Consider the following 23,951-nt stretch of genomic DNA (forward strand, 5'->3'; position numbering starts at 1 on the left):
CTGGGGGGGGGGAAGAAGAAGCTGAAAGAGGTGAGAGGATGACCCATTTCCTGGCAGGGACCAGCAAGAGCTCTGTTCTGCCCACTGCAGAGTTTAAGAGAAACAGGAGTTCAACTTTGGGCCCCGATAGCACATGTGGATCTCCTGTCATCCTGTGCTAGGCTGAGGGCAGGTCAGTGGCTGTATGAGTCCATTCTCACATTGCTATAAGGAAATACCTGAGACTGGGTAATTGATAAAGAAAAGAGGTTTAGTTGACTCACAGTTCCTCATGACTGGGGAGGCCTCCGGAAACTTAACAATCATGGCAGAAGGCACCTCTTCACAGGGCAGCAGGAGAGAGAATGAGAGCCAGCAGGGGAAGTGCCAGACTCTTATAAAACCATCAGATCTCATGAGAACTCACTCGCTATCACAAGAACATCATGGGGGAAACCACTTCCGTGATTCAATTACCTCCACCTGGTCCCACCCTTGACACAAGGGGATTACCAGGAGGTGAGATTTGGGTGAGAACACAGAGCCAAACCATATCATTCCACCACTGGTCTCTCCCAAATCTCATGTCCCTTTCACATTTCAAAACCAATCACGCCTTTCCAACAGTCCCCCAAAGTCTTAATTCATTCCAGCATTAACCGAAAAGTCCAACTCCAAAGTCTCATCTGAGACAAAGTGTGTCCCTTCCACCTATGAGACTGTAAAATCAAAAGCAAGTTAGTTACTTCCAAGATACAAATGGGGGTACAGGCATTGGATAAATGCTCCCATACTAAATGGGAGAAATTGGCCAAAACAAAGAGGCTATAGGCCCCATGCAAGTCCAAAATCCAATACAGCAGTCATTAAGCCTTAAATTTCCAAAATGATCTCATTTGACTCCATATCTCACATCCAGGTCATGCTGATGCAAGAGGCGTGCTCCCTCAGCCTTGGGTAGGTCTTCCCCTGTGGCTTTGCAGGGTACAGTCCCCTTCCTGGTTGCTTTCATGGGCTGTTGTTGAGTGATAGTGGCTTTTCCAGGTGCATGGTGCAAGCTGTAGGTGAATCTACCATTCTGGGTTCTGGAGGACAATGGCCTTCTTCTCACAGCTCCACTAGGCAGTGCCCCAGTAGAGACTCTGTGTGGGGGCTCTGACCCCACATTTCCCTTCTTCACTGCCCTAACAGAGGTTTTCCATGAGGGCTCTGCACCTGCAGCAAATTTCTGCCTGGACATCCAGGCATTTCCATACTTCCTCTAAAATCTAGGTGGAGGTTCCCAAACCTCAATTCTTGACTTCTGTGTACCCACAGGCTCAACACATGAAACCCACCAAGGCTTGGGGCTTGCACCTTCAGAAGCAATGGCCTGAGATGTACTTTTGCCCCTTTTAGCCATGGCTGATGCTGAAGCAGCTAGGATGCAGGGCACCTTGTTTCAACGCTGCACAGAGCAGGGTGACCCTCCTAGCCCTCCAGGCCTGTAATGGCAGGAGTTACCATGAAGCTCTCTGACATACTCTGGAGACATTCTTCCCATTGTCTTGGTAATTAACATTTGGTTCCTTGTTATTTATGCAAATTTCTGCAGCTGGCTTGAATTTTTCCCCAGAAAATGGGTTTTTCTTTTCTATCGCATGGTCAAGCTACAAATTTTCCAAACTGTTATGCTCTTCTTCCTCTTGAATCCTTTGCCACTTAGATATTTCTTCCACCAGACACCCTAAATCATCTCTCTCAAGTTCAAAGTTCCACAGATCTCTAGGGCAAGGGCAAAAAGCTGCCAGTCTCTGCTAAAGCATAGCAAAAGTGGCCTCTACTCCAGTTCCCAACAAGTTCCTCATCTCCATCTGAGACCACCTCAGCCTGGACTTCATTGTCTATATCACTGTCTATGTTTTGGTCAAAGCCATTCAACAAGTCTCTAGGAAGTTCCAAACTTTCCCACATCTTCCTGTCTTCTGAGCCCTCCAAGTCTCTAGGAAGTTTCAAACTTTTCCACATTTTGCTATCTTTTTCTGAGCCCTACAAACTGTTCCAACCTCTTCTGCTACCCATTTCCAAAGTTGCTTCCACATTTTCAGGTATCCTTATAGCAGCACCCCACTCCTGGTAAGAATTTACTGTATTAGTCCATTCTCACATTGCTATAAGGAAATACCTGAGACTGGGTAATTTATAATGAAAAGAGGTTTAATTGACTTACAGTTCCACATGGCTGGGGAGGCCTCAGGAAACTTAACAATCATGGCAGAAGGCACCTCTTCACAGGGTGGCAGGAGAGAGAATGAGTGCCAGCAGGGGAAGTGCCAGATGCTTATAAAACCATCATATCTCATGAGAACTCACTCGCTATCAGGAGAACAGCATGGGGGAAACGGCCCCCATGACTCAATTACCTCCACCTGCTCCTGCCCTTGACACATGGGGATTATGGGGATTAAAATTCGAGGTTAAGATTTGGGAGGGGACACAGAGCCAAACCATATCAGTGAGTCTGGGCAGGTGAATTCATTAAGGGGTCCTGGGCAGGCATCAGTATTAGTGGGTCCAGGAAGAGGAGCAGCTGAGTTGAGAGTCCCACAGAGGCCTCCCCAGACACTAGGCTGAGTGGTGTGTGAGGATGCTGGGTGCATGGCCTCTTCTAGCAGAGGGAGGAAAGGGCAGGGCTGCCTGGCTTAGACTCATCTCCAGCCAGGGCAGCAGGACCCACCTGAATTTCCCCGGATGTCCTACTTTCCACAGAAAACTAAAGCACCTTCACCTCAAGCTGCCTTCAGGGCAGCATGAGGAAGCTGGGTTCCCTTGCTCCTCTGCTGGGCTGCTCACCCTAAGCCCCGCGTGCTCATTCCCTAGAGAATCAAATGCACTGAGACCGTAGAAACCTGTGTTCCAGAGTCCTGGTGGAATGCTCCAGGCGGCCCTATCCACTGGGTCTCATCATTTTCTCATTGACTTTCTGAGGGATTTTCCCAGCTGGCCTCCAAGCTTTGCTATTAACTTAAGAAAGAGGCTTTACATTTGGGGATTTATATTTATTCAGCCAAATTTTCCCCAGATCCTAGGCCAGCATTTGTTGTTAAGTGCAGTGCCTCAGGATGCACTGACTCTAGGTCCCCGGTTCTCAGGTGCAGAGACACCCAAGGTGCATTCCGATGCTGGGAGCAGCCAGCACCCTGGAATGCCCCAAAGTGTGGGGAAACAGTTTCCAATTCCCAGTGAAGAGTGGAGCTAATTAGGACTTGGTAAGAGATTACACCCAGGAGGAGGCCGAGTGACGGCAACTAACACGCCACCCATTTATATCCAGGCCACAAAGAGCCCAGCTCCCGAGCCCTGGGGAAATGCATGGAGTTGAACCAGAGTGGGTATGGAGTTGAACCAGAGTGAGTAGCTGGTAAATAAATGCAGTTTCCCCGGAGAAATCCACCCATCCACTCGTTACGGTTGGCTTCCACTAGACGGGGCCAGCTGTAACACGCAGAATTAATTTTATGTACCATTTTATGCCCATTCTAAGTAATATGCATGTGTTCCCCTTCTTTAATCATACTGTATAATTTCTGGATACCTGCCATATTCCCTCTTCTAACTGTCCCCATATCCCAGAGGATATAGTTAGTGCATCAGCATTATTTAAGTCTGGTACAGTACATCCACACCAAGCAGCCGCAATATAGGAAGATCTGGGTTTCATTGAATGAACACTGGGGTTGTTGCTTTGTTGTATGAAAGGATTCCCACACTCATCCTGCAAATAGCAGGACCCCAAGCTTCAAAATCAGCTGGCTGGTGGGGAGGGAATGCTCCCCTCCCAGTCCCCCACTACACAAAGGCTCTCCCTGGATCCCTGTCTCCATCCATCTTTCATCCCTGAATGCCCTGTTCCAGGAGTGTCCTGGGGATGGACAAAGCCACACACTCCCTGGGGCCGGGCCACCAGGGCTGAGCTCTCAGAATGAAAGGGCCGTACCCAATGCCCTTTGCCGTCTTCTCTCCCTCTCCTGGTCCTCCCCACCATTTCTGGGATTTTGTATCCGGGAAGGGCCCAACCTGGGCAGGACTGAGTGGCCCAGGCCCCTCCACCTGGCAGCTGGGTGAGGGACTAGGGCTTATAAGGACTCCAGGAGGAGCGCAGGGAGACCTCCCTCCCACCTTCCTTCCCTCCTGAGTAGGTTCTCCAGCCCAGCCGTGTCTGGCCATGGTTGCCACCACCACCAACCCTCACTTTGAGAAGAAGGTGCAGATATGCAAGACAAGGACACGAGCGTGCAACAGGCGTGCTGTGCTGGAACTGAAGGGGCAGCCTGGGCCGGGCACCTGCCGCGTGACTGTGTGGCCTCTCCGCTGCGGGCCGTGGGCCGTCTTGCTGTCCTTTCTCATAAATCGATAGGGCTAGTGACGTTCTAGACAGAAGGTGCTCCAGGTGCTGGCGGCTGCTGCACGGTGAGAGTCCAGGAGCCTGGGGACACAACCTTGGCCTCCCAAGAGCACGGGCTCCCCTACTTCCTCCTTTGAGGTAAAAAGACACGAGGAAAGAGTGCCAGGGAGAGACTGGAAGTGAGACGGTGGACAAGCTGGGTGGGGACGTCCCTGCACGGCACCAACAACGGAGGCTTCTTGGCTGAAAACAAAATTCCCCTTGCCCTGGGCTCAGGTGTCTGTGCTCCTAAAGGCATCACTGTTAACTTCCTGGCATAACTCTTAAAAGATTTTACCAATCCATCTTTAGTTATTTCACACAAATGGATGTTGTCATTGTTAAATAATGAGCCGCAGGGAAAGACCACTCCATAATCATGTCAAGCCGAGTCCACTCGGGGCCCTGCCAGCTCTGCCCAGCCTTGCAGTGCAGACACAAGTTCCCGGAGGCTTGCCGGGAGGGCAGCAACTGCCCCAGGCAGCCTCTGAGAACACAGGTTTCTGAACACAGGTTCAGCCAGGCTCCACCCGGGCTGGGGGCTGCCGGGACAGCCTGTCTTTATGGAGTTCAAACGGGATGTCACCCTGCTCTTGCACCCAGCAGTGTCCCAGCTTTCCTCAAACCCAGGGACTCATCTGATTTCTGATCTCCCTGCCAGTCACCAGTGGAAGATGGACAGAACTGCCACCAGCCCCATGCAGGCAGGGGGCTGACAGCACGTCCGGGAGCTGGTGGCTGCCTGGGAACGAAAGCAAGGTGGCCTGAGGACCAGTGAAAATCAGCTCAGAGGGAACTCGAGGTGGCACAGCCCACGGCCCACCCCCCACTCCCTGGGCTGCTCCCACCAGAACTCTCAAATGCGAGCTAAATGGCAGCTTCCCCGCCAACTCCTCCTCCCTCACTAAACCACACTGACATTTCATTCAACATTAGAGTCCCCTCCCTGACAAGTGACTCCTCCTGTCCCTTCTCTGACATAATAAAAGACTCAATTATGCAAAAGGGCCGAAGTGACATTTGGTTTCTCTTCAGCACTACTTACTCAAAGAAGACCGATGCGTCCTCCCTCAGCTTAGTGAGTGCAACTGCAAGTCAGGGGACTGTGCACGGGAGAAAGTGACACAGGCTGATGTGACCGAGCCCTCGTCTCTCGTAATCATCATCATTTCTAACCACCTTTTTCTTCTTGAACATCATCCACATGTATTATGTCTTGGGAAACTTTTCCTTTCTTTTTAGAAAAGTTCTACCAACTTCATCTCAGAACATGATTTTGATACTAGTTTTTCAAAAGTCAAACATGCTCAATACCTGTATTTAGAAAATCCAGAGAAACATTTTTTTAAATGTCACGCCCAATAAATAATTATGAACTAATACAAAAAGATGTTACCCACGGGTACTGAAATAGAAAATGAAGCCAGAACTAAGGACAAGTCATTAGCATAAAATCAGGAGAGCCAAAACATGTCCCTGGGATTTGAAAATACAAAACAGCCCTTTGAAAGATGCTTACACTAAGGGAAGAGACCACCTCTCATATTGTCTTATGGCCAATTTCTGCCTCCAAAGAAAGAAAAAGTAAAAACTAAAAGGCAGAAATGAAATCCACAAGCAGACAGCCCAGCGCCACACCCTGGGCCTGGCAGTTGAAGATCGACCCCTGACCTAATCGGTTATGTTATCTATAGATTCCAGACATTGTATAGAAAAGCACTGTGAAAATCCCTGTCCTGTTTTGTTCTGATCTAATTACTGGTGCATGCAGCCCCCCAGTCACATACTCCCTGCTTGCTCAATCGATCACAACCCTCTCACGTGTACCCCCTTAGAGTTGTGAGCCTTTAAAAGGGACAGGAATTGCTCACTCGGGGAGCTCAGCTCTTGAGACAGGCGTCTTGCCGATGCCCCTGGCCGAATAAACCCCTTCCTATTTAACTCGGTGTTTTGTCTGCAGCTCATCCTGCTACAACACCTACAACAGCTCACAAAGCACATCTCTAGGCTGGTGTCTGCTCATAGCTCTTACCTCTTTAGGCAGAAATGCAGAGTCAGCCCCTGGCTTCTGGGCTAGACACACCTACTAACATCAGAGGAATGCACCGTACTCATTTTGATAATCCGCCCCATACTTCTTACCTTTCAACGACTTTTGCCTCTTAGGATAAAACGTGAATCAGCTTTGCCAGAAAATGGCGCCTTCTGACACTGTCAACTTCCTAAAGTGCACTTTTGTATCTTTCCAAGCCATCTTAAAAAGAACTTTGATCTGTGCTATGAACAGACCATGACATAAAACCTGCACTGTAGCAATCTGAATTTTTTTAGAAAATAATATGTTAAAACCAATATTTAATATATATGTCTTTAATTTCACAAAAATGGCTAACTACTTGTAAATCTATAGTATTTTAAATAATTTTAAGATGTGGATTAATCATTGTTTTTGACTTTTATTGTCATTTAATCCAAAAGCTATGGATTTTACACTTTGTCGAGCAATTACTGTTGAAATTTTCCCATGTCATCAACTCTCCAAAAACATTTTTATTGTGAAAAAGTGGGAGTGGTTTAATTCCCTCAAAATTACTATTTGTGTCTAAAGCCAAACTGCAAAAAGAAGACGATACAGAAATTCCGAAGGAGACTAAAATAATAATAATGCCATTCTACTGTTAACATGCCTAAAAGTCTAAAGAAGAAGATTTAAAAAAAAGTAATTCAAGTTTCATTGCAACTGTTGCCATGACACGAGCTCTGTCTTCTGTAGAGGAGGACCGGATTTCACCTGGCATGAAAGTAAACGCACTGCCTTCATTTCCTTTATCCTCCTTAGAATACCATGCCTGGGACACGGTATCCTTGAAACTACTCGGCAGTAGAACGTGGAATAGGTTTTCAGATAGCAGAGTTGGCTACAGAAGTTACTCTGAACTTCGACACCATTTTCAACGGTTACACTGGCCCAGGCCATTAGACAAGAGTGAGTAGATGGCTCTTTCTTCATTTTTATTCCCTGTCAAGGTGTGAATTTTGCATTTCTCAAGTGCTTAGTATTACATTAATGCTTTCAAGGAGGCCCTGCGTCTGGCCACCTCTCGGCGACAACAGCAGAGAAATTCCCACATAGTTAAGAATAACTAAGGATGCCGCCCGTCTGCTGCCAGCATTCCGTATGGATTCACTGAGCTCTAGCAGGGAGTACCAGCTCCTGCAGGGAATGGGAGAAACATCACCCTTCTGCTCTCATCACTTTTAAACCAGTTTCTACCACCTCATTGCTTTCTAAGACGCTTTCCCAAGAGCAGGTGCAAATCAGAAAAATGCTGGAGGAGTTTCACCTTTGAAAGTGAGTTTCTTCCCTATAACTGCACACAGGAGATGGAGGGTCTTATTCAGTCTGCTGTCTTCTCAAACACTCCATTTCTTAGCCGTAGTTTTATTCAAAATGTATTTAATAACTACATGAAAAAGTTAACCACGAGTAAGACTAATTTAATTTTTGTTGCACATGTGTTGAATGGATTCCAGAACTCCTTACATCCTTATCATCCCAATTCCAGCTGCCCCCAGATGGCTCTGTGATATGCAAGAGGAACTCTTTCTGAGCCTGCTTTAGCCCAGCCTGCTTGGCTGGCCCACCTATGTGGAAACTTCTAGAAGCCAAGTTTCCTTAGGAGAAGGTTGAGGTCTACACTTACATAGACAGAGGATCTAATTCTGGGATCTGACCTGAGCTGACAGCCTGGACCACCACCCCTGCCTGGCTGAGGGCGGCCTGGTCTCTGAGTGCCAAGCGGACCATCGCAGAGAGGATGCACCGTCATGGGACAGACAGAAGGAGATCCCCTGAGACATGGGCAGCGAGCTCTGGGCTTGGCTGCGAGAGGGAGGAGAGTCAGCTGGAGCCATCAGAGCTTCCTCTGCGGCCATGCCTGCTCACCCCGCCACCGGTTCAGCTGGCAGTGCCCGTGGGGTCCCCCAGGTGACCCTGAACTGGCCTTCTAAGACTCGACCCCTGCCCACCATCCTTCCCACCCACTTCCACTGCAGCCCCGAACCCCAAGCACAAGACCTTTCCCTGCTTTACACTCGGCCACGATGACCTTCTGCGGGGCAGGTGGGTTCTCACTCACGGTTGGGGGCCTCGGCAGGAAAAGGGGCAGTGTGCCCCGGGGAGAGGGCTCCTTTCTCCTTTCTGTCAGCTCAGGGCAAACAGGCAAACCACACTGTGCCCTGACAGCCATGTGCCAGAGACTTAACCGAGCACCGTGGGCTTGACCTCTCCGCCTAAGTATTCCAGGGCTGAGATGAAGACCAAGGAGATCGTCTATTTGGGCACGGATGGGCTGTTGTGCCTCTGGCAGAAGCTGTTGTTGAGGCCCCTCCCCAATGCCTCCTTAGTCCTGGGGGCTCTGCCAAGCTCCTGCTGAGACCCCCTGTAGTCTTCTTACAAAGTTCAAGGCGGCCACAGTCTCTGAGACATTCTCTGTCTGGGCAAAGACACCCTTTCTAAGCATGGGTTGTTTCAAATGGGTGAGGGAAAATGAGACAGATGAAAGGGCCCCACTCCTGTCCCTGGAGCTCCCAGTGTGTCTCCATGAGACCCTGGCTGACTCTGGGGAAAGGCTGACTACTAGCAAATCTCTAGAAGGGAGACGGAAGCAGATGATTCAGCTAATCAGGTGAAATAGGCATAGACCCACCCCCCAACCCCACCCCATGGCAAAGAGAGCTTTTCCTAGACGCAGGCTGCAGTGTGAGGAGAGTGTGCTGTTCCCAGGCCTGCGTGCATCATGCTGCCATTAGTGAGGATGTCACATCACGAGGCACACAAAGCCCTCCTTGACAGAGCACGTGGCCACAGGAGAAGCTGAGATCTGGAGAGGCCCCTTCACTCTGCAATGTCGAAGGTGCCTCCACCTTTAAGGGTAAGTGCAAACCCACCCTCAGGTCTGGTGGCGGTCTGCCAGTACTCACATCCTTATTCCAACAGCTGCTCAACCAAGCCTAGGCTCTCTCTCCATTCAGGTGGGGCTGAGATTAGACTAAACATGAAACGAGAAACGCAGTGAAGCAGCAGCCACCTCTCCCTCCCTCTATGGTACTGCACAGGTCCCAGCAGGCAAACCTAGATCTGATTCAAGCAGTGTGCTCCCAGCGTGAAGCTTCTCCGTCCACTCAAAGGTATTAGCTTGTCTCGTAACACAGGAGGCGCCCACCTGGGGCTCCCTGGAGAATTCCCTCTCATCCTCATGCTTGCCAGTTAAAGACGACATGGCCAGGAACCCACACTGCACCTCTGCCTTAGTGGCACCAGTCACTGTGCAGACCAGGAAGGCCTGTAGGTCCTGTGGGACCTTGGCCATCCTTCCTCTGTGCTCCCAGGCCCAAGCCCTCACCCACCTCACCTGAAGCCCGTGGCCCTACACCCCACCACTCCCTCTGACCACCTAAAGCCTGTGGCCCTACACCCCGCCACTCTCTGTGACCACAGCCACCCTTACCTCCCATGCCCAGCACCTGCCATTCATTCCCTCATCTGCAAGTACCCCTGGCTTAGCTGCTCCACTCTCAGAAACCCACAAGGACCTGCTAAGTCCTCGTCCTGCATGGGGTCTGCCATGTGGACCAAGCTGCCTCCCATGTGGGTCAAGCTGCCTCCCACGTGGACCAAGCTGCCTTGTTCTGCTTCTGTGCCCGAACGTCTCCTGCCGCAGGGATAATCCACTTCCCGGTGAGATCACGCAGCAACCAACAGACTCCCTCACCTACCCACGATTCATCGGCAAAGACCCACGCCGAGGGAGGGGAGTGCAGCAGCCAGGGAACCGTTTTCATTTGCTGGATCGCACGAAGCCTTGCTCATGGTAACACAATATCGCTGGAGAAGAAAGCCGCAGCTTTCACAGTGAGAAGGTTCTAGGGCTCAAGGTCAAGTCTTCTGGATCCCTGCAACCCCCCAGGGGAGCTTGGCAGAAGCTGTGTGAGAATTCTACAGGGTCTTGGGGAACGTTTCCCCATCCTGCAGCGTGATATGCGGCAGTGTGCCTGCCTTGGAGACATTGGAGAGTTTGCCTGTAGAAGCTCTCAACCAGTTTGTGGCATCGTAAAATGTATATGCAGTCATGTGCCGCAAAGTGACATTTCTCTCAACCATGGACTGACCACACATACCATGGTGGTCCCGTCAGATTATAATATCAAATTTTACTCTACCTTCTCACATTTGGATGTGTTTAGACACACACATCCCCACCACTGTGTCACAACTGCCTCCGTGCAGTCAGCGCTGTGTGGTCTGCAGCCTGGGAGCCACGGTCGACACCATGCAGCCCAGGCGTGCGGGAGGCCATGCCACCAGGCCTGTGTGAGCACACCCTGTGATGTGCATAAAAGGATGTCGGATGCCACTGCCTAAGGATGCCTTTCCAGAATATACCCCTGTCGTTAAGCAGCAGAGGGATGTTTACGGTCTTTGTTCCAGATTCCTGACACAGAGCTTCCCAAACTCTTAGAATTTCCTGAGCGAAGAAAGCATCTTGTTATTCCTACCAAGTCCCTGACCTGGTAGGAATAACACCTGTGCCTGAGGCTCCGCAAATGAAATGACTTCAGGACCCCTGAGTAGCTTCAGGGAGGGTGCTGGTCTCCAGAGACACCAACCATGTGACTTCAGGGCCCCTGAGTAGCTTCAGGGAGGGTACTGGTCTCCAGAGACACCAACCATGTGACTTCAGGACCTCTGAGTAGCTTCAGGGAGGGTGCTGGTCTCCAGAAACACCAACCACGTGACTGGAGGGCCGTCACTTTCAGCGCTGCCCAACCCTCTGAGTCCTTTCACTTGGCCGATGATTTCATCAGTCATGCCTATGTAGTTCCATCTCCATTAAAATTCTAAAACATTGAGGTTCAGAGTGCTTCCAGGCTGGAGAACGCTGCAGCACTGGGAGGGTGGCGCCGGCGAGGCCCAGAAGCTCAGTCAGGTCCACACCTTACCCTGAGCATTGCTTCCACTGGCTGTTCCTGAATCGTATCCTTGATAAAACAACTGTAATCATAAGTAAAGCGCTTCCTGAGTTCTGTGAGTGGTCCTAGCAAATCACCACTGAAGTGGAGAGGAGGTCATGGGAACCCCAGATCTGTGGTCAGCTGGGCAGATGTGCAGGCAGCTGGGGGGCCCCATTTGCAGCCAATGTCTAAAGCAGGGCAGCCTGAGGGACTGACCCCAGCCTGTGGGGTTTGACACTAACTCCCAGTAGTTAGCATCAGAATCGAGCTTAATTGTAAGGGTTGGAGAATGGGTGGTTGGAAAACAGCATAATATTAGTACAAAGAGGTCTCACCCCGAGGCACTCCCAGGGTACAGAGGAGCTTTAGCTACAAATGGAAGGCTGGAGGTACCAGGAGCCTGCCACCAACACTGACCATGGCACAGAAGGCAGGGGTGCCAGTCTGTCCAGATTGGAGCCAAGTTCACCCGAATAATCAGAGGGCCAGGGCATGGCACAGCAGGCCCAGTCAGCAGGGATGTGCTCACTCACTATGCAAGGCTGGTGGGGGCCCTGCGCTCCTTAGCCGGCTGCCTTCTGTACCTGGCTGGCACATTGAGCTGACACAAGTGGTTGCTATTTCTGTTCTTTAAATTAGCTGTGCCTCCCAGCTGTGTACTGCACTCTCATCTTCAGGCTTGAAACTTAATTTTTCCTGTAATAACCTTTTATTCTGCTTCCAAATGACTCCATTATAAAAGGGCATTTTTAAAAACCAAAAACTGTGGCTCCCTCGTGGAGGGTGTCTGGAGTGTGGCATATTCCGAGAGCAGGCAGCCACGCAGGGCGACAGAGAGAACAGGCACGTCTTTAATTAACAGCCATTCAGTTACGAATCTTCTTGGAGTGGAGGGAAAACAGATCTTTTGAAGCATAAGGCATGCTACACTTTCTTCAGCCACTGCCTTTCGCTGATAGACATGCAACAGCATTATCATTTTAACACATATTCACAGATCAGAGCAGGATAGCTCATCGCTTAAATGCTATTTTTTTCTTTCTGCAGAATGTGACCACAGTGCAGAATTACACCTGCCAGGAGTTGCAAGTTCATTGTTTTTAAGACACAGGATGCCTGAGAGACATGCAGTGTCTCTTTGGTGACATCAGGCAAATGCCAGGACCAGACAACGCCATTGCTAGTGGCTCTCAGGCTTTGGGGTGTCTTACCAGGGGGATCCGGGCACCGGGGTGGAGGCCACCGGCCTGTTGCCTCTGGCTGTGCTGTCCTCTCCTCCCCCCAGCATTGGTGGAGGCTCCTTTCAACAGAAAGAGACAGGAGAGTGGCTTTTAATTTTAAACACTCATCTTCAATTACAAGCAAGGAAGGGATGAATAAACAAATCTCCTGCAGGCAGGCGGCTTATAGTAGCCACAAGATAATGACCTCAACACGGCAGCGCCTGGCTGGGAGGTTCTGCCAGGAACAGGGAATCAGTGCAGAGCAGACTGGGTAGAATCACCTGGACAAAGGCACCCCCTCATTGTCCCAAGTTGTCTAAGCTGCCTGCTTTTCCAGAAGCAGAGACGGTCAGAGGCAGCCAAGAGAGGGCATCTGAGGTCTGAGGTCTTTGGGACAGAAAATCTCACTGGCTTCATCCCCAGAAATGAGCTGACCCAGCGGTGGGAGTCACTGTGCCATGAAAACAACAGCATTTAGTGGCAGAGAGCCTCAAAGCTGGGGCTGCCACATCCTGTTAAGGCGGGAGGAGGCGACAAACCCATATTCCTCAATAACGACTCTGCCACATAGAGTCTAGTTCCTCCCCAGGCTCCCGCCCTTCCCAAACATCCAGCTGGGGGCAGGGCTCATGGGGCTGTTCCGCATCCTGGGGATGATTCTGATTCTGACACTCAGTTGGTCCACATTTCCATTAAGAAATAAGAATGTTTGAAATGCCGGGCATGGTGGCTCACGCCTGTAATCCCAGCACTTTGGGAGGCCGAAGCGGGCAGATCATGAGGTCAAGAGATCTAGACCATCCTGGCCAACATGGTGAAACCCCATCTCTACTAAAAATACAAAAATTAGCTGTGTGTGGTGTGTGCACCTGTAGTCCCAGCTACTCGGGAGGCTGAGGCAGGAGAATCACTTGAAACTTGGAGGCAGAGGCTGCAGTGAGCCGAGATCACACCACTGCACTCCAGCCTGGGGGACAGAGTGAGACTCTGTCTAAAAAAAAAAAAAAAAAAAAAGAAAAAAAAAAGAAGAAAATTTATCACCTAGAATAAAATGAAGATCTGTGTCCTAAAATTAAAAAGAGAGAAAAATAAGCTATGGTTAGGACACTTGATCAGTATTCATTAAGAATAAAATTTGGAGAAAAATAAAAGTTGCTTGAGATTTCAAAATATGGCCCATCACAACTCTAACATAAACAGAGGCCCACAATTCAGACGAACTCCTTTAGCCATATTGATGTATGACAGACAGCAGGTCTTTGTTCAGTTAGTACTGAGCCGAAATAACCAAATTCTTACCAGTAGAACCATATATCACAAAGAGAAATAAAAAAATCAGGAAGTATCACCAGAATTTTGGAAGGCTACAAGGAAGAAATAAATTCACATGAAGTATAATAAATTCTAGTGTGAGAAACTTTTTTCTTTTTTCCTCTTCCAGCTGTTTCCATGGTTTTAATCTCAAACTTAGAATGCTCTGAGAGATTATGTTCTCTCTCTGGGAAAATTAGGTGGGATTAAAAATACCAGTGCCTTATTCAAAGCAACAATCTGCTTCTGAGCTGAGAATGGCAGGTGCAATTAGAATACTCAATTCATTAAAAAAATTGAAAGTCATCCTAAAATTTTAGAATCTCTTGTTTCTACCATTGTTGATGTTGGTACTTTATGAGGCAGTGGAGGTGGGAAGATGATTAACCATTCGACCACCAAAACTAAATGAAGTCAATGCTCCAAAGTCCTCGTGGGGAGCCGCCAGTGCAACATCAGCCACGCACAGGAGGCTGGGGATGCTGTACCAAAACCCAGCACATGTGGGTCCCTGAGGGCTGCGCTGGGCCAGGCCCATCTGCACTGTGTCAGCTGCTTTCAAACAGGGTGCTTAGGAAGGAAAGTGCTAAATTACAGAGGCACAGAAGCATGAGATTAGAACAAAAATTAAAAGAATCACGCGTGTCTGTAAGAGACAATGGTGAGATAAAGCTCAAATGAGTAAGTCTGTCTAATGTGGCTGTTTGGCAGAATCATGGAAAACACAGTGAAGCTGCGTCTTGGTGACCGAGTTATCCAGAGTGAGTGGCCCATGTTGAGAGATGCCAGCCCAGAGGGAAGGACGAGAAACACAGAGATTAAAGCACTCAGCCAGAAGCATCTTGCACAGTCTCCAGCGTGAGGGTGAACCTGGGAAGGGCATCTTCTCGAACATCACGCAAGGGACTACCAGGAAGGAAGGGGTGTTCTGTTTACGTATGTTCATCCTGACATTTTGGTATTTTACACATGATTTGTAATGTATATTATAACATTATCTTTAAGTTTGTAAGTTTACGAATAAAATTTTTATAGGTTTTCTAGTAATAGGAAATATCTTTGTTTCTTGTGAGAAAATAAGGTCAGGATAAATAATTGGCATAACAGAGCATTCAGAAACACTTGTCTCAAAAAATATATATTAAGACTAGAGCTTCTATTAGCAATCCAGTTAGAAAAACTAGGGGGGACTTTCATTATGAAGTTCATTGAACAATAGAAACTCAACAAGAAGTCTCTGAGTGGTAGATTGCCTCAGCTAATTATTCAAGCAAATAGAGTAGGATGTAATTGGTGACGGGGACTAATGTTTAAATCTGGCAAGGCTGAGGTTCTCTACTGCTAATTACCGAGGTCTTCTCCATCAGATGCATGCTGGTTATGATTTCCTGTTGGTGATAAAAATGGCTAATCATGGTATAAAACTCTTGTTCCACGCTGAAGTCATAAAAGTGAATTAGACTCGAAGAACCGCGTGATGAAGAAAGGAGTTATTTAAAGCACTAGAAAGGCTATCTGTGTAATTAATATGTAATTCCGGCCTGGATGTTAATCTGGAAAAATTGGGAAAATCATATCTCAGGGGGCAAAAGTTTAATTTGCTCTATTTGTGATCAATTTTCACCATTGAACATCTGCACTGATGACTGAGGAGGAGACGTGAACAACAGGGCGACCACATCCTGGAAGAACTCAGAAGAGAGAAGGAAGCAAAACCAGGGAGAACAGAAAGCTCGCAGTGTGGCTTGAGGCAGAGAAATACCTTGGAAAGGTGAAGGAAGAGATAATGTTGACAAATAACTGAGTCCCACCAGCGTCTTCAGTGTATTTGACAGATGAGAGCAAATTAAGTGTGATTTGTGATTTTGAAATGCAGTAATAAAAATGACTCCCTTGGGTTATTGAGAGGAAGGACTGTACTATTGAAAACACGAAATGCTTCAAATGCACTGTCTTGGCCAGTCTTTAAAACGCCATTTGGCAAGCCAGTGAAGAGAAAGACCTGAAATTAGAATGAGTGTGTTGGCTCTTCTTTCCTCTTGCCTAAGTGGTGTCTGAGTTTGACTACCTTGTGTGTCTTCTCTTCCTTCTGAAAATGGACAAAGTTCAAATGGAAGCCAAATCCCTTCCCAACAGAGTCCCCCAGGGAGCTTCAGACCCAGATCTGGCAGGACCAGCAAGGGCTGCGTCCCTGCTCTCTAGGCCCCGCCTGGCCCCTTCAGTGCCAGGTCCTGCTGCTTCACACAGCAGATGGCAGTCATTTCACAAACACCATACAGCAAACAAGCGTGAGGGTGTCCTGGCCCTGGTCCTCCACACCCAGGGTTTTGTGTCTTTAACACACACATGAGCCCCGAAACTGACCTTGTCTTCTTTGTCTCCATCCTGGCTCTTCTGGGCCCGCAGCATCAGGGCAGAAGGGCAGGCCACTCGGCCCCGCTCTGTCCTTGTATCTGTTGGGCCAAAGCAGTTGTCATTAACATTTCATTTGTCACAGTAGTTTGGAAAACCTAAGCAATCAAAGACAAAAAGGGGCCCTGAAGATTAGAATTGGTCAGTAGACACTGTGCATTCCACAGAAAGGTGGCATTGCCCTGTCCTTGGGTTGAAGTCTAGTGACAAAGTTCTCATCCCAAAGCGAGGATGCACCTGATGATGGGTTTGCAGGGGCCAGAGGCCTGGGCACACACATGCACCTCTGGACTCCCCAGCCCGACCTCCCGGCATCCCTGTCCTGTGCCTGTGTGTGCAGACAGTGTTCACTCCACCCTGGACTCAGCCTCTTGGACAAGCAGGAAACAAGCCCAAAAGTGGGAGGCCCAAGACTTGGCTGTTGTTCATCTGGTGACAATCACCAGGGTGAGGCCGTGACAACTCTCACACTCGCAGCCCAGTGGGCCCAGGGTGGGAGTGCTGTGCCCAGGTGTGTGGGTGTCTTAGGGCTGCTCTCTCGCATTGTGGGGCGCCCAGTGCGCTGGGCAGTCAGGAGCCTCCTCCAGTGATGTCAACCTGCCCCCTGGACTCCATCTATGCCCAGGCTGGGTGCCATCTAAAACACTGTTGGCCAAGCCTTGTGAACTGGGCCACGTGGGTCACAGATGAATAGGACACAGGCCCTTCCCAAGAAGGACAAAGGGCCAGTGTAGGACAACAGAACCAGCCTTGCTGAGGTTCTGCCAGCTGGTGGCCATGATGGGCTGCCCTTGGTCCTGGCCCTGCCAAGGGGACAGGAGGGGCTCTGTGCAGGCCACACCGCCAGTGACCATGGCTTACTGGCCACCATTGTGGGCCCTGGTTTTTCCAGGGGGCCGGACCCATAGCACTTGGAAAGGTGCTTGTTTCAGGGGAGGAAGGGTTTCTGCAAATTCCCAAAGATTGTTACTTTTTTGTCTTCTCCAAAAATGTCTATCTAACTCTCAAAATTTTGCAAGTAGATTCAAGGAAAAACAGTAAAGCAAGGTTGAGCTCTGTTTTAATACCAAGAATAAAAAGAAGGACCCAAACCATCTAACCACACACCAACCTAAAACAATAGATAAGTTCTCAAAGGAAAGCCCTGGCCAGGTCTCATGGGTGTACAGGGCAGGACCCTTGGGAAGCAGAGATTTGTTTAGCTTGATCCAGAGCTCAAGACTGGGCAGTGCAGTCAGGGAGGCCTGGGTATGCTCCTTCCTAGCAGACGGAACGATGGGGAATTAACGTAAATCACTTTATACGTGTGTGCACACAACACACAGGTGCGTATATGCACACACACACACATAGAAAGGATGTCCTGTGGCCCCTTCAAGCTACACGTCTGTGCTTGAAGGGGGTGAAAGGCAAGACTGGGGGTCCCACTGGCACACCCCACCTTCTAGCCTTTCTTCCCTGCCCCACTGCAAACTGCGGCCCCTCTGCAGCTCCGGGAAGGAGATTTGCATAGCTCTGCATGGGGCCGGCTGTCATGTCCTCCGTGGGCATTGGCACCTGTCTGGCTTGCAGCTGCAGAGCCAGGTGGTCTGCAAGGCATCCCTCCCCAGCACCCTTGGGAGGAAGCCCCGCATTTGAGTTGGGTCAATCAGCAAATTTATTTCAGGTGCAGAGCAGCAACACTAAGGCAGCCCAGACGTGACCCGGAGGCCCCATCCCCGGAGGTGCTGAGTTCGGATGAGGCAGAAACACAGCATTCCACCCCTGACTCCCCTCCATCCAGTGAGTGGGTGGAGGAATGCCCAGCCTGTCCATCTCTTTCACTCTGCACAGCGCCCTGCCTGGCAGGCTCTCCCCAGGGCTGGGTGGCTGGTCTGCCCTTAGTGCCGGCTGCCGGCAAATAGGCTGAGCAGGGTTCCCTGAGGGTGCCGGCCTCCTCCATCATTGCCACTTTACGAGGGTGTCCACACAGAGTCTACACTGCACACTCTTCCTTCACAAGAGGCCTGCCAAGGCCGACCACAGGGCTCCCATACAGCCATGACCACCCCAAGAGACGCCCTCAGGCCTGACAGCTGCGTGCACAGGTCTATTTCAAGGTTGGCCTTGGGGAAGGGACTATCGGCTTTTCACTGAACCAGGTAACCAAGCCTGAGTCAAGAAAAGATTTCAGGACAGTGGAAATATTTTACTGTCACTCAGGAAGAGAAGCAGAGTCCCTGGATTGCATTAAGATTTCCGGAACTCTGTTAAGAATTACTCCCAGAGCCCATTCTTGTCAAGGTGCAGCGGTCATCAAGCAGCCTGGACACCGGGTCTCCGTCCTGATCCTGCAGTGTCGTCCTGTCCCCACCCCATCTCTGCCTCCTCATCTACAAGATGGGATTAGCTGGTCACCACCTCTATGCCACAGAAAGGGGCAAGCAGATGGGGACACAGCCACGCCCTGGGGAACCCTCGTTAAAAAACCCGGGGCTCTGTCCCTCTGCCTCCATCCTGCAGACACCAGAAGCAGCCCCCTGACTGAGGGACAAGGGGGCACACAAAGGAAGCTGAGCCCACCGTTCCCCTGCCCTCACAGACCCAACGCAAAGCAGGCCCAAGCGATGGGACGAGGGAAGTTAAACTTGGTGATTCAATGACCCTGCACTCCACATATTTCATGACTGCTCTGAGACCTATTTTTTGACTGGATATGAGTGGATGGCTTTTTACTACCTAAGAATGAGCCAAAAGTGAATTGGTTTAAATTTTATCTAAAGTACAGCAAAGAGCAAGTCCCAGGGAGGAAGTCTGGAGGGGTCGCGCACGGAAAGCTGAGGTTGTGTTTTAATTTTATGCCACACACTCTATGTTTTCAATATGGCAGGTGCCTATAAAATACACAGCAATCTCAGTAGCAGAAACGCATGTCTGTATCTTCTACGAGCATGTAAATAAATACACATTGTGAAAAACTGTGTTAGGAACACTGGCAGCCCGCGAGGAGGCCGTAAGCCCATAATACTGTTCTCAAATGACAGCATCGCCTAGTTTACTCCCCATTACCTTGAGAAAACATATGAAGATATTTTTCATATTGAAAACAGTTGATCTTGTAAAAATCAGATCTTAAAGTCTGGCTTTTGAGATAAACGGATTTACATTGTTCCTCATGAGTGCTTCTTAGAGAAGATATTGTTGATGATCATTTTAAAGCCCCCAGTCACAGGCACACACCCCGGAATACCTGCGACAAACGTTTGTGCCTTGCCCTAAATAGTTTCCTTAATAACCGGCACTCTTTAACAGTCACTGATTTTGCAGGTACCTTGGAGGTGTGTGGGTGGCACCAGGGGCTCACACACACAATTGGGTCTGCGTGTCAGCCATTCCACCATGGAAGTGCTTATTCTACGGCTCTCCGGGGGCCACTTCCAGGGTCCACTCTGACATGCTTAAGTACTCTTTGCTTTGGGCCTCTCCACAAACTCTGATGATGTTGTCATAAAATCCTCCCTTGAGTGGCAGACAGAACTAGTTTATGGAGGAAAATCAACAAGTGTAAGACCATGGGCGCTAAAGTACTTCGGGGAGCATGCAATATATTTCCACCCTCCGAGAGAGGCACGGCGGTAATACCTTTCTGTGCAATGCCTCTATTGATCAAACCCAGCTCTGAGATGTGAAGTGCTCCCCAGTGGCCTTCAATGTAATTTTCCTCCTGGCAGTGATGAGAGACAAAGAGAACTGAGAAGGTCGCATGGAAGTCTGGAAGGAAGCAAAAAAGGCTGTGCTAAAAACTCCCACGCCAGTCAGCTGACAAGCATTTATTCACTGCTCTTATAGAATCCAGCACGACCGTCCTTGCTGGTGGGGAAGAAGTGAGAGGAAGTACTGTGAGCAATTAGACACTCCTCTCCTCCTCTCTCAAAGGGCCGCAGGGGACTGGGGAGGGCATCCAGGGGAAAAGTATTCAACACCAGCCTCTTGAAGTCAAACCGGGCAACGAAATATCTCTTTAAGAAAAGTGTGGAGGCCGGGCGCCGTGGCTCACACCTATAATCCCAGCACTTTGGGAGGCCGAGGTGGGCGGATCACGAGGTCAAGAGTTCAAGACCAGCCTGGCCAAGATGGTGAAACCCTGTCTCTACTAAAAATACAAAAATTAGCTGGGCATGGTGGTGTACGCCTGTAATCCCAGCTACTCAGGAAGCTGAAGCAGAGAATTGCTTGAACCTGGGAGGCAGAGGTTGCAGTGAGCTGAGATCACGCCACTGCATTCCAGCCTGGGTGACAGAGCGAGGCTCCATCTCAAACAAAAACAAAAACAAAAACACACACCAAAAAAAAAAGGAAAGGAAGAAAAAAAAAGAAAAGTATGGAAAGAAAAACTGTCCTATCTCCTGGGCAAGTCTTAGCTTCAGAAACTCTTGGAACTCAGCAATCAATTCACCCTGTTTCCCTGAAAGAAGGGGGAGGTGGGTTTGCTTGTGCCTGACCCGGGGTCAGGGTCCTGGAAGCTTTTCCGTATTGCACTTCTTAGTCATTAATCCAGGCCCGAGGCACCTGTTCTCCTAGAGTGCCTGGAAGGTGAAGACTCAAAGGTATCATCATCACCTGGGGTCAGGCCTCAGCTCAAAGGCAGCACCAGGATGCGGGTCCAGTTGATGGCATATGCCGTGTAGTCATCACACACCCTAAGACCAGCAAATGCTTCTTACATTGAACGAAGTATCAGGAATTTATTTATTTATTTATTTAGAGACAGGGTCTCACTCTGTCATCCAGGCTGGAGTGGGTTCACTGCAACCTTCAAGTGATTCTCCTGTCTCAGCCTCCCGAGCAGCTGAGATTACAGGCATGCGCCACCACACCTGGCTCATTTTTGTATTTTTAGTAGAGATAGGGTTTCACCATGTTGGCCAGGCTGGTGTCGAACTCCTGACCTCAGGTGATCCTCCTGCCTCGGCCTCCCAAAGTGCTGGGATTACAGGCGTGAGCCTCCGCGCCTAGCCCAGGAATTTATTTTAACATTCAAAAGAGTTTGTTTCTTTAAAAATTATTAAAATAAAGAACTACTCTAGGAAGTCAAAAGTGTCTAACTCATCAAAAAGTTATTAGAAATATATCAGTATATCCCAATGCAAAAAGTAATTCTGAAAGTCAGTCCAATTTTAATTCCATAAATATTGACCTCCTTTGACCTCATAAAAGAAACTGTCTTGATTCTCTTCCAGTTCTGGGATTCCAAGTGTCAACATGATATCTGGACGCGTGTGGAGTAAATCCCAAAGGAACTGGAGTTGCAGCCCTCACCATGAGGCTGTGAGAACATGCGTCTTCTGGTTTCCTGCCGGGGGAGGAGGCGAACCCGGGGAAGTGAATGGATCCCACGGGGGAGAAGGGGAACCCGGGGAAGTGAATGGACCCCATGGGGGAGGAGGGGAACCCGGGGAAGTGAATGGACCCCATGGGGGAGGAGGGGAATGCGGGGAAGTGAATGGACCCCATGGGGGAGGAGGGGAACCCGGGGAAGTGAATGGGCCCCAAGGAACAGGGAGAGAGAATTTCCCCTTTCTATTCTGAAAGCCGAGAGCAACCGCTCATGCCTTTGAAACCAACCTCCTCTGATGATCTTGGAACTAGGCAGGAAATCTCTTAGGCTGAGGAGGGCGTTGACCCACAGATGGTCTCCACCACCCCTGAGGCTGGAGGAAACTGGGAGGGCTTGGAGTTGTTGATTGTTGTAGACTATAGCCATTATGAAAAGCGTTCACGAGGAGGATCCATATCACGCGTGCTCCACGCGCGCTGGCTCCGCTCACAGCTGGGAGCAGACCCTGAGACCAGCTCACGGGAGCCTTGCTTGGTTGGACATGCACACCTGTCCAGTCGCCTCCATTCTTGGGGAGAACACCCAGACCTGTGCCAGCTATGATGGTGGTAGGGTGGCAGGAGGCAACCGGGAGTCACTGGAGCCCTGTTTCTGTGTTTGTCACAATCTAGTGACCCCATTTCCATATATGAATGGTTCCACCTCCAAGAGCATATAAGGTCTCATCCGCTTGCAGAATTGTTGTAGAGAGAATAATCAATGATTTTTTTTTTTTTGAGATGGAGTTTTGCTCTTGTCATCCAGGCTTGGAGTACAATGGCAAGATCTTGGCTCACTGCAACTTCTGCCTCCCGGGTTCAATTGATTATCTTACCTCGGCCTCCCGAGTAGCTGAGATTACAGGGGCCCGCCACCATGCCCAGCTAATTTTTGTATTTTTAGTAGAGATGGGGTTTCACCATGTTGGCAAGGCTGGTCTCGAACTCCTGACCTCAGGTGATCCACCCGCCTCAGCATCCCAAAGTGCTGGGATTACAGGTGTGAGCCACCCCACCCGGCCTGAATGATATTTTAATCTTGCCTACTGCCTCCCTGGAAGCACCCTTCTGAAATAATTTCCAAGATGCTGAGATAAAGTAGGCACAATGATCTCATTTAACAACTAAGAAAAGCAGACTAGGTGAGCATTTTCTAGATTATAAAGTAGCCCAGTAGGGAGGGCAGAAATTATCCATCAATTTAACCGGTACTGAGCTCCTTTGAAAAATTTGATAACGAAATAAGGGGAAAATACAATTTATGCTTAAGATAATAAAAATAACACACTCAGGGCCCATTGTATATGGTCCTAAATGAGGCGTGGTGACTGCATTGATTTTCCGAGTCAGCCTCTTCAATGAGAACCAAAGTATCTAAGTGAACCCTGTCCCTGGGAAGGTGCCTGCGTGCCGTCTTCATGCTGAGTGTCAGATTCACAAGAGTTGCCAGCCCTGGAGCAAGGCGGAAGCAGGAGAGACATAGATTTCAGGGGTTAAAAACAAGAGAAGCCCAGGGGCCTGAGGGGCTGTTGAATGGAAGGGGTGCCATGTAGTGCAGGGAAGGTTGGTGGCAGCTGGGAGCAGAGAGGCACGGCCTGGAGGTGCCTCCTTAAATGCCCTTCTCCAGGGCCTGCCCCTCTAGACAGAACCTGGCACAGTGTCCTCCAGATGATGTCAGGAAAGCCAAATCCCACTGGTGAGGAGCTGGTGAAAGGGGAGACTGTGCAGCTACCTGGACAGTCTCCCCCTGTCCAGAGCTCCCCCTGGCAGCTCAGGACTGGGAAGGAGGGAGGGGGGTGGGGGACCAAACCCCTCAAGAAGCCCCTCCCCCAGCAGGGCTTTTGACTGCTACAGGAGGGGATGGAGTCGGAGTGGCAGGTGCTCCTTAGGGGTCCGGAAGAGCCAGGGTTCTCTGGTCCATCCCCACATCTCACCACAGGATGTACAGGTGGTGGCCTCGCTCCCCTTAGTGTCTGCTGCACAGACCTGCTGACCTGCCCGGAATATGAGGCCACAGTCAGATGCCTGCTGCCGCCTCAGGAGGACAGCACTGGGGGCTGCCAGCACTGGGGCAGGAGGGTGGTGGCACCTCTGAGAGAGCACCACACCCCAGCACACAGGACAAGCCCAGCATCAAGCCCAGCTGCACAGGCTGAAACCCCACAGTGGGGCCGTTTCCCTGGGAGCCTTCTTGAAGCTGGCGCAGGTCTTCCTGGGCTCTGCTCAGTAGGCCA

General features: G+C 49.8%; 1 protein-coding gene across 1 annotated transcript in view; it reads right to left on the reverse strand.

The window, feature by feature from the left end:
* Positions 1–23,951, reverse strand: part of TCERG1L (transcription elongation regulator 1 like) — a 218,398-nt gene that overhangs the window by 58,326 nt on the left and 136,121 nt on the right. The window contains exons 5-6 of the mRNA XM_004050284.5: positions 16,315–16,403; positions 12,628–12,716 (exon numbers count right to left, since the gene is read on the reverse strand). Of these exons, the coding sequence (XP_004050332.5) occupies positions 12,628–12,716; positions 16,315–16,403 (178 nt within the window). The remainder of the gene's footprint in view (positions 1–12,627; positions 12,717–16,314; positions 16,404–23,951) is intronic.

This window comes from Gorilla gorilla, chromosome 8 (assembly GCF_029281585.2).
Source record: "Gorilla gorilla gorilla isolate KB3781 chromosome 8, NHGRI_mGorGor1-v2.1_pri, whole genome shotgun sequence".
Classification (NCBI taxonomy): domain Eukaryota; kingdom Metazoa; phylum Chordata; class Mammalia; order Primates; family Hominidae; genus Gorilla; species Gorilla gorilla.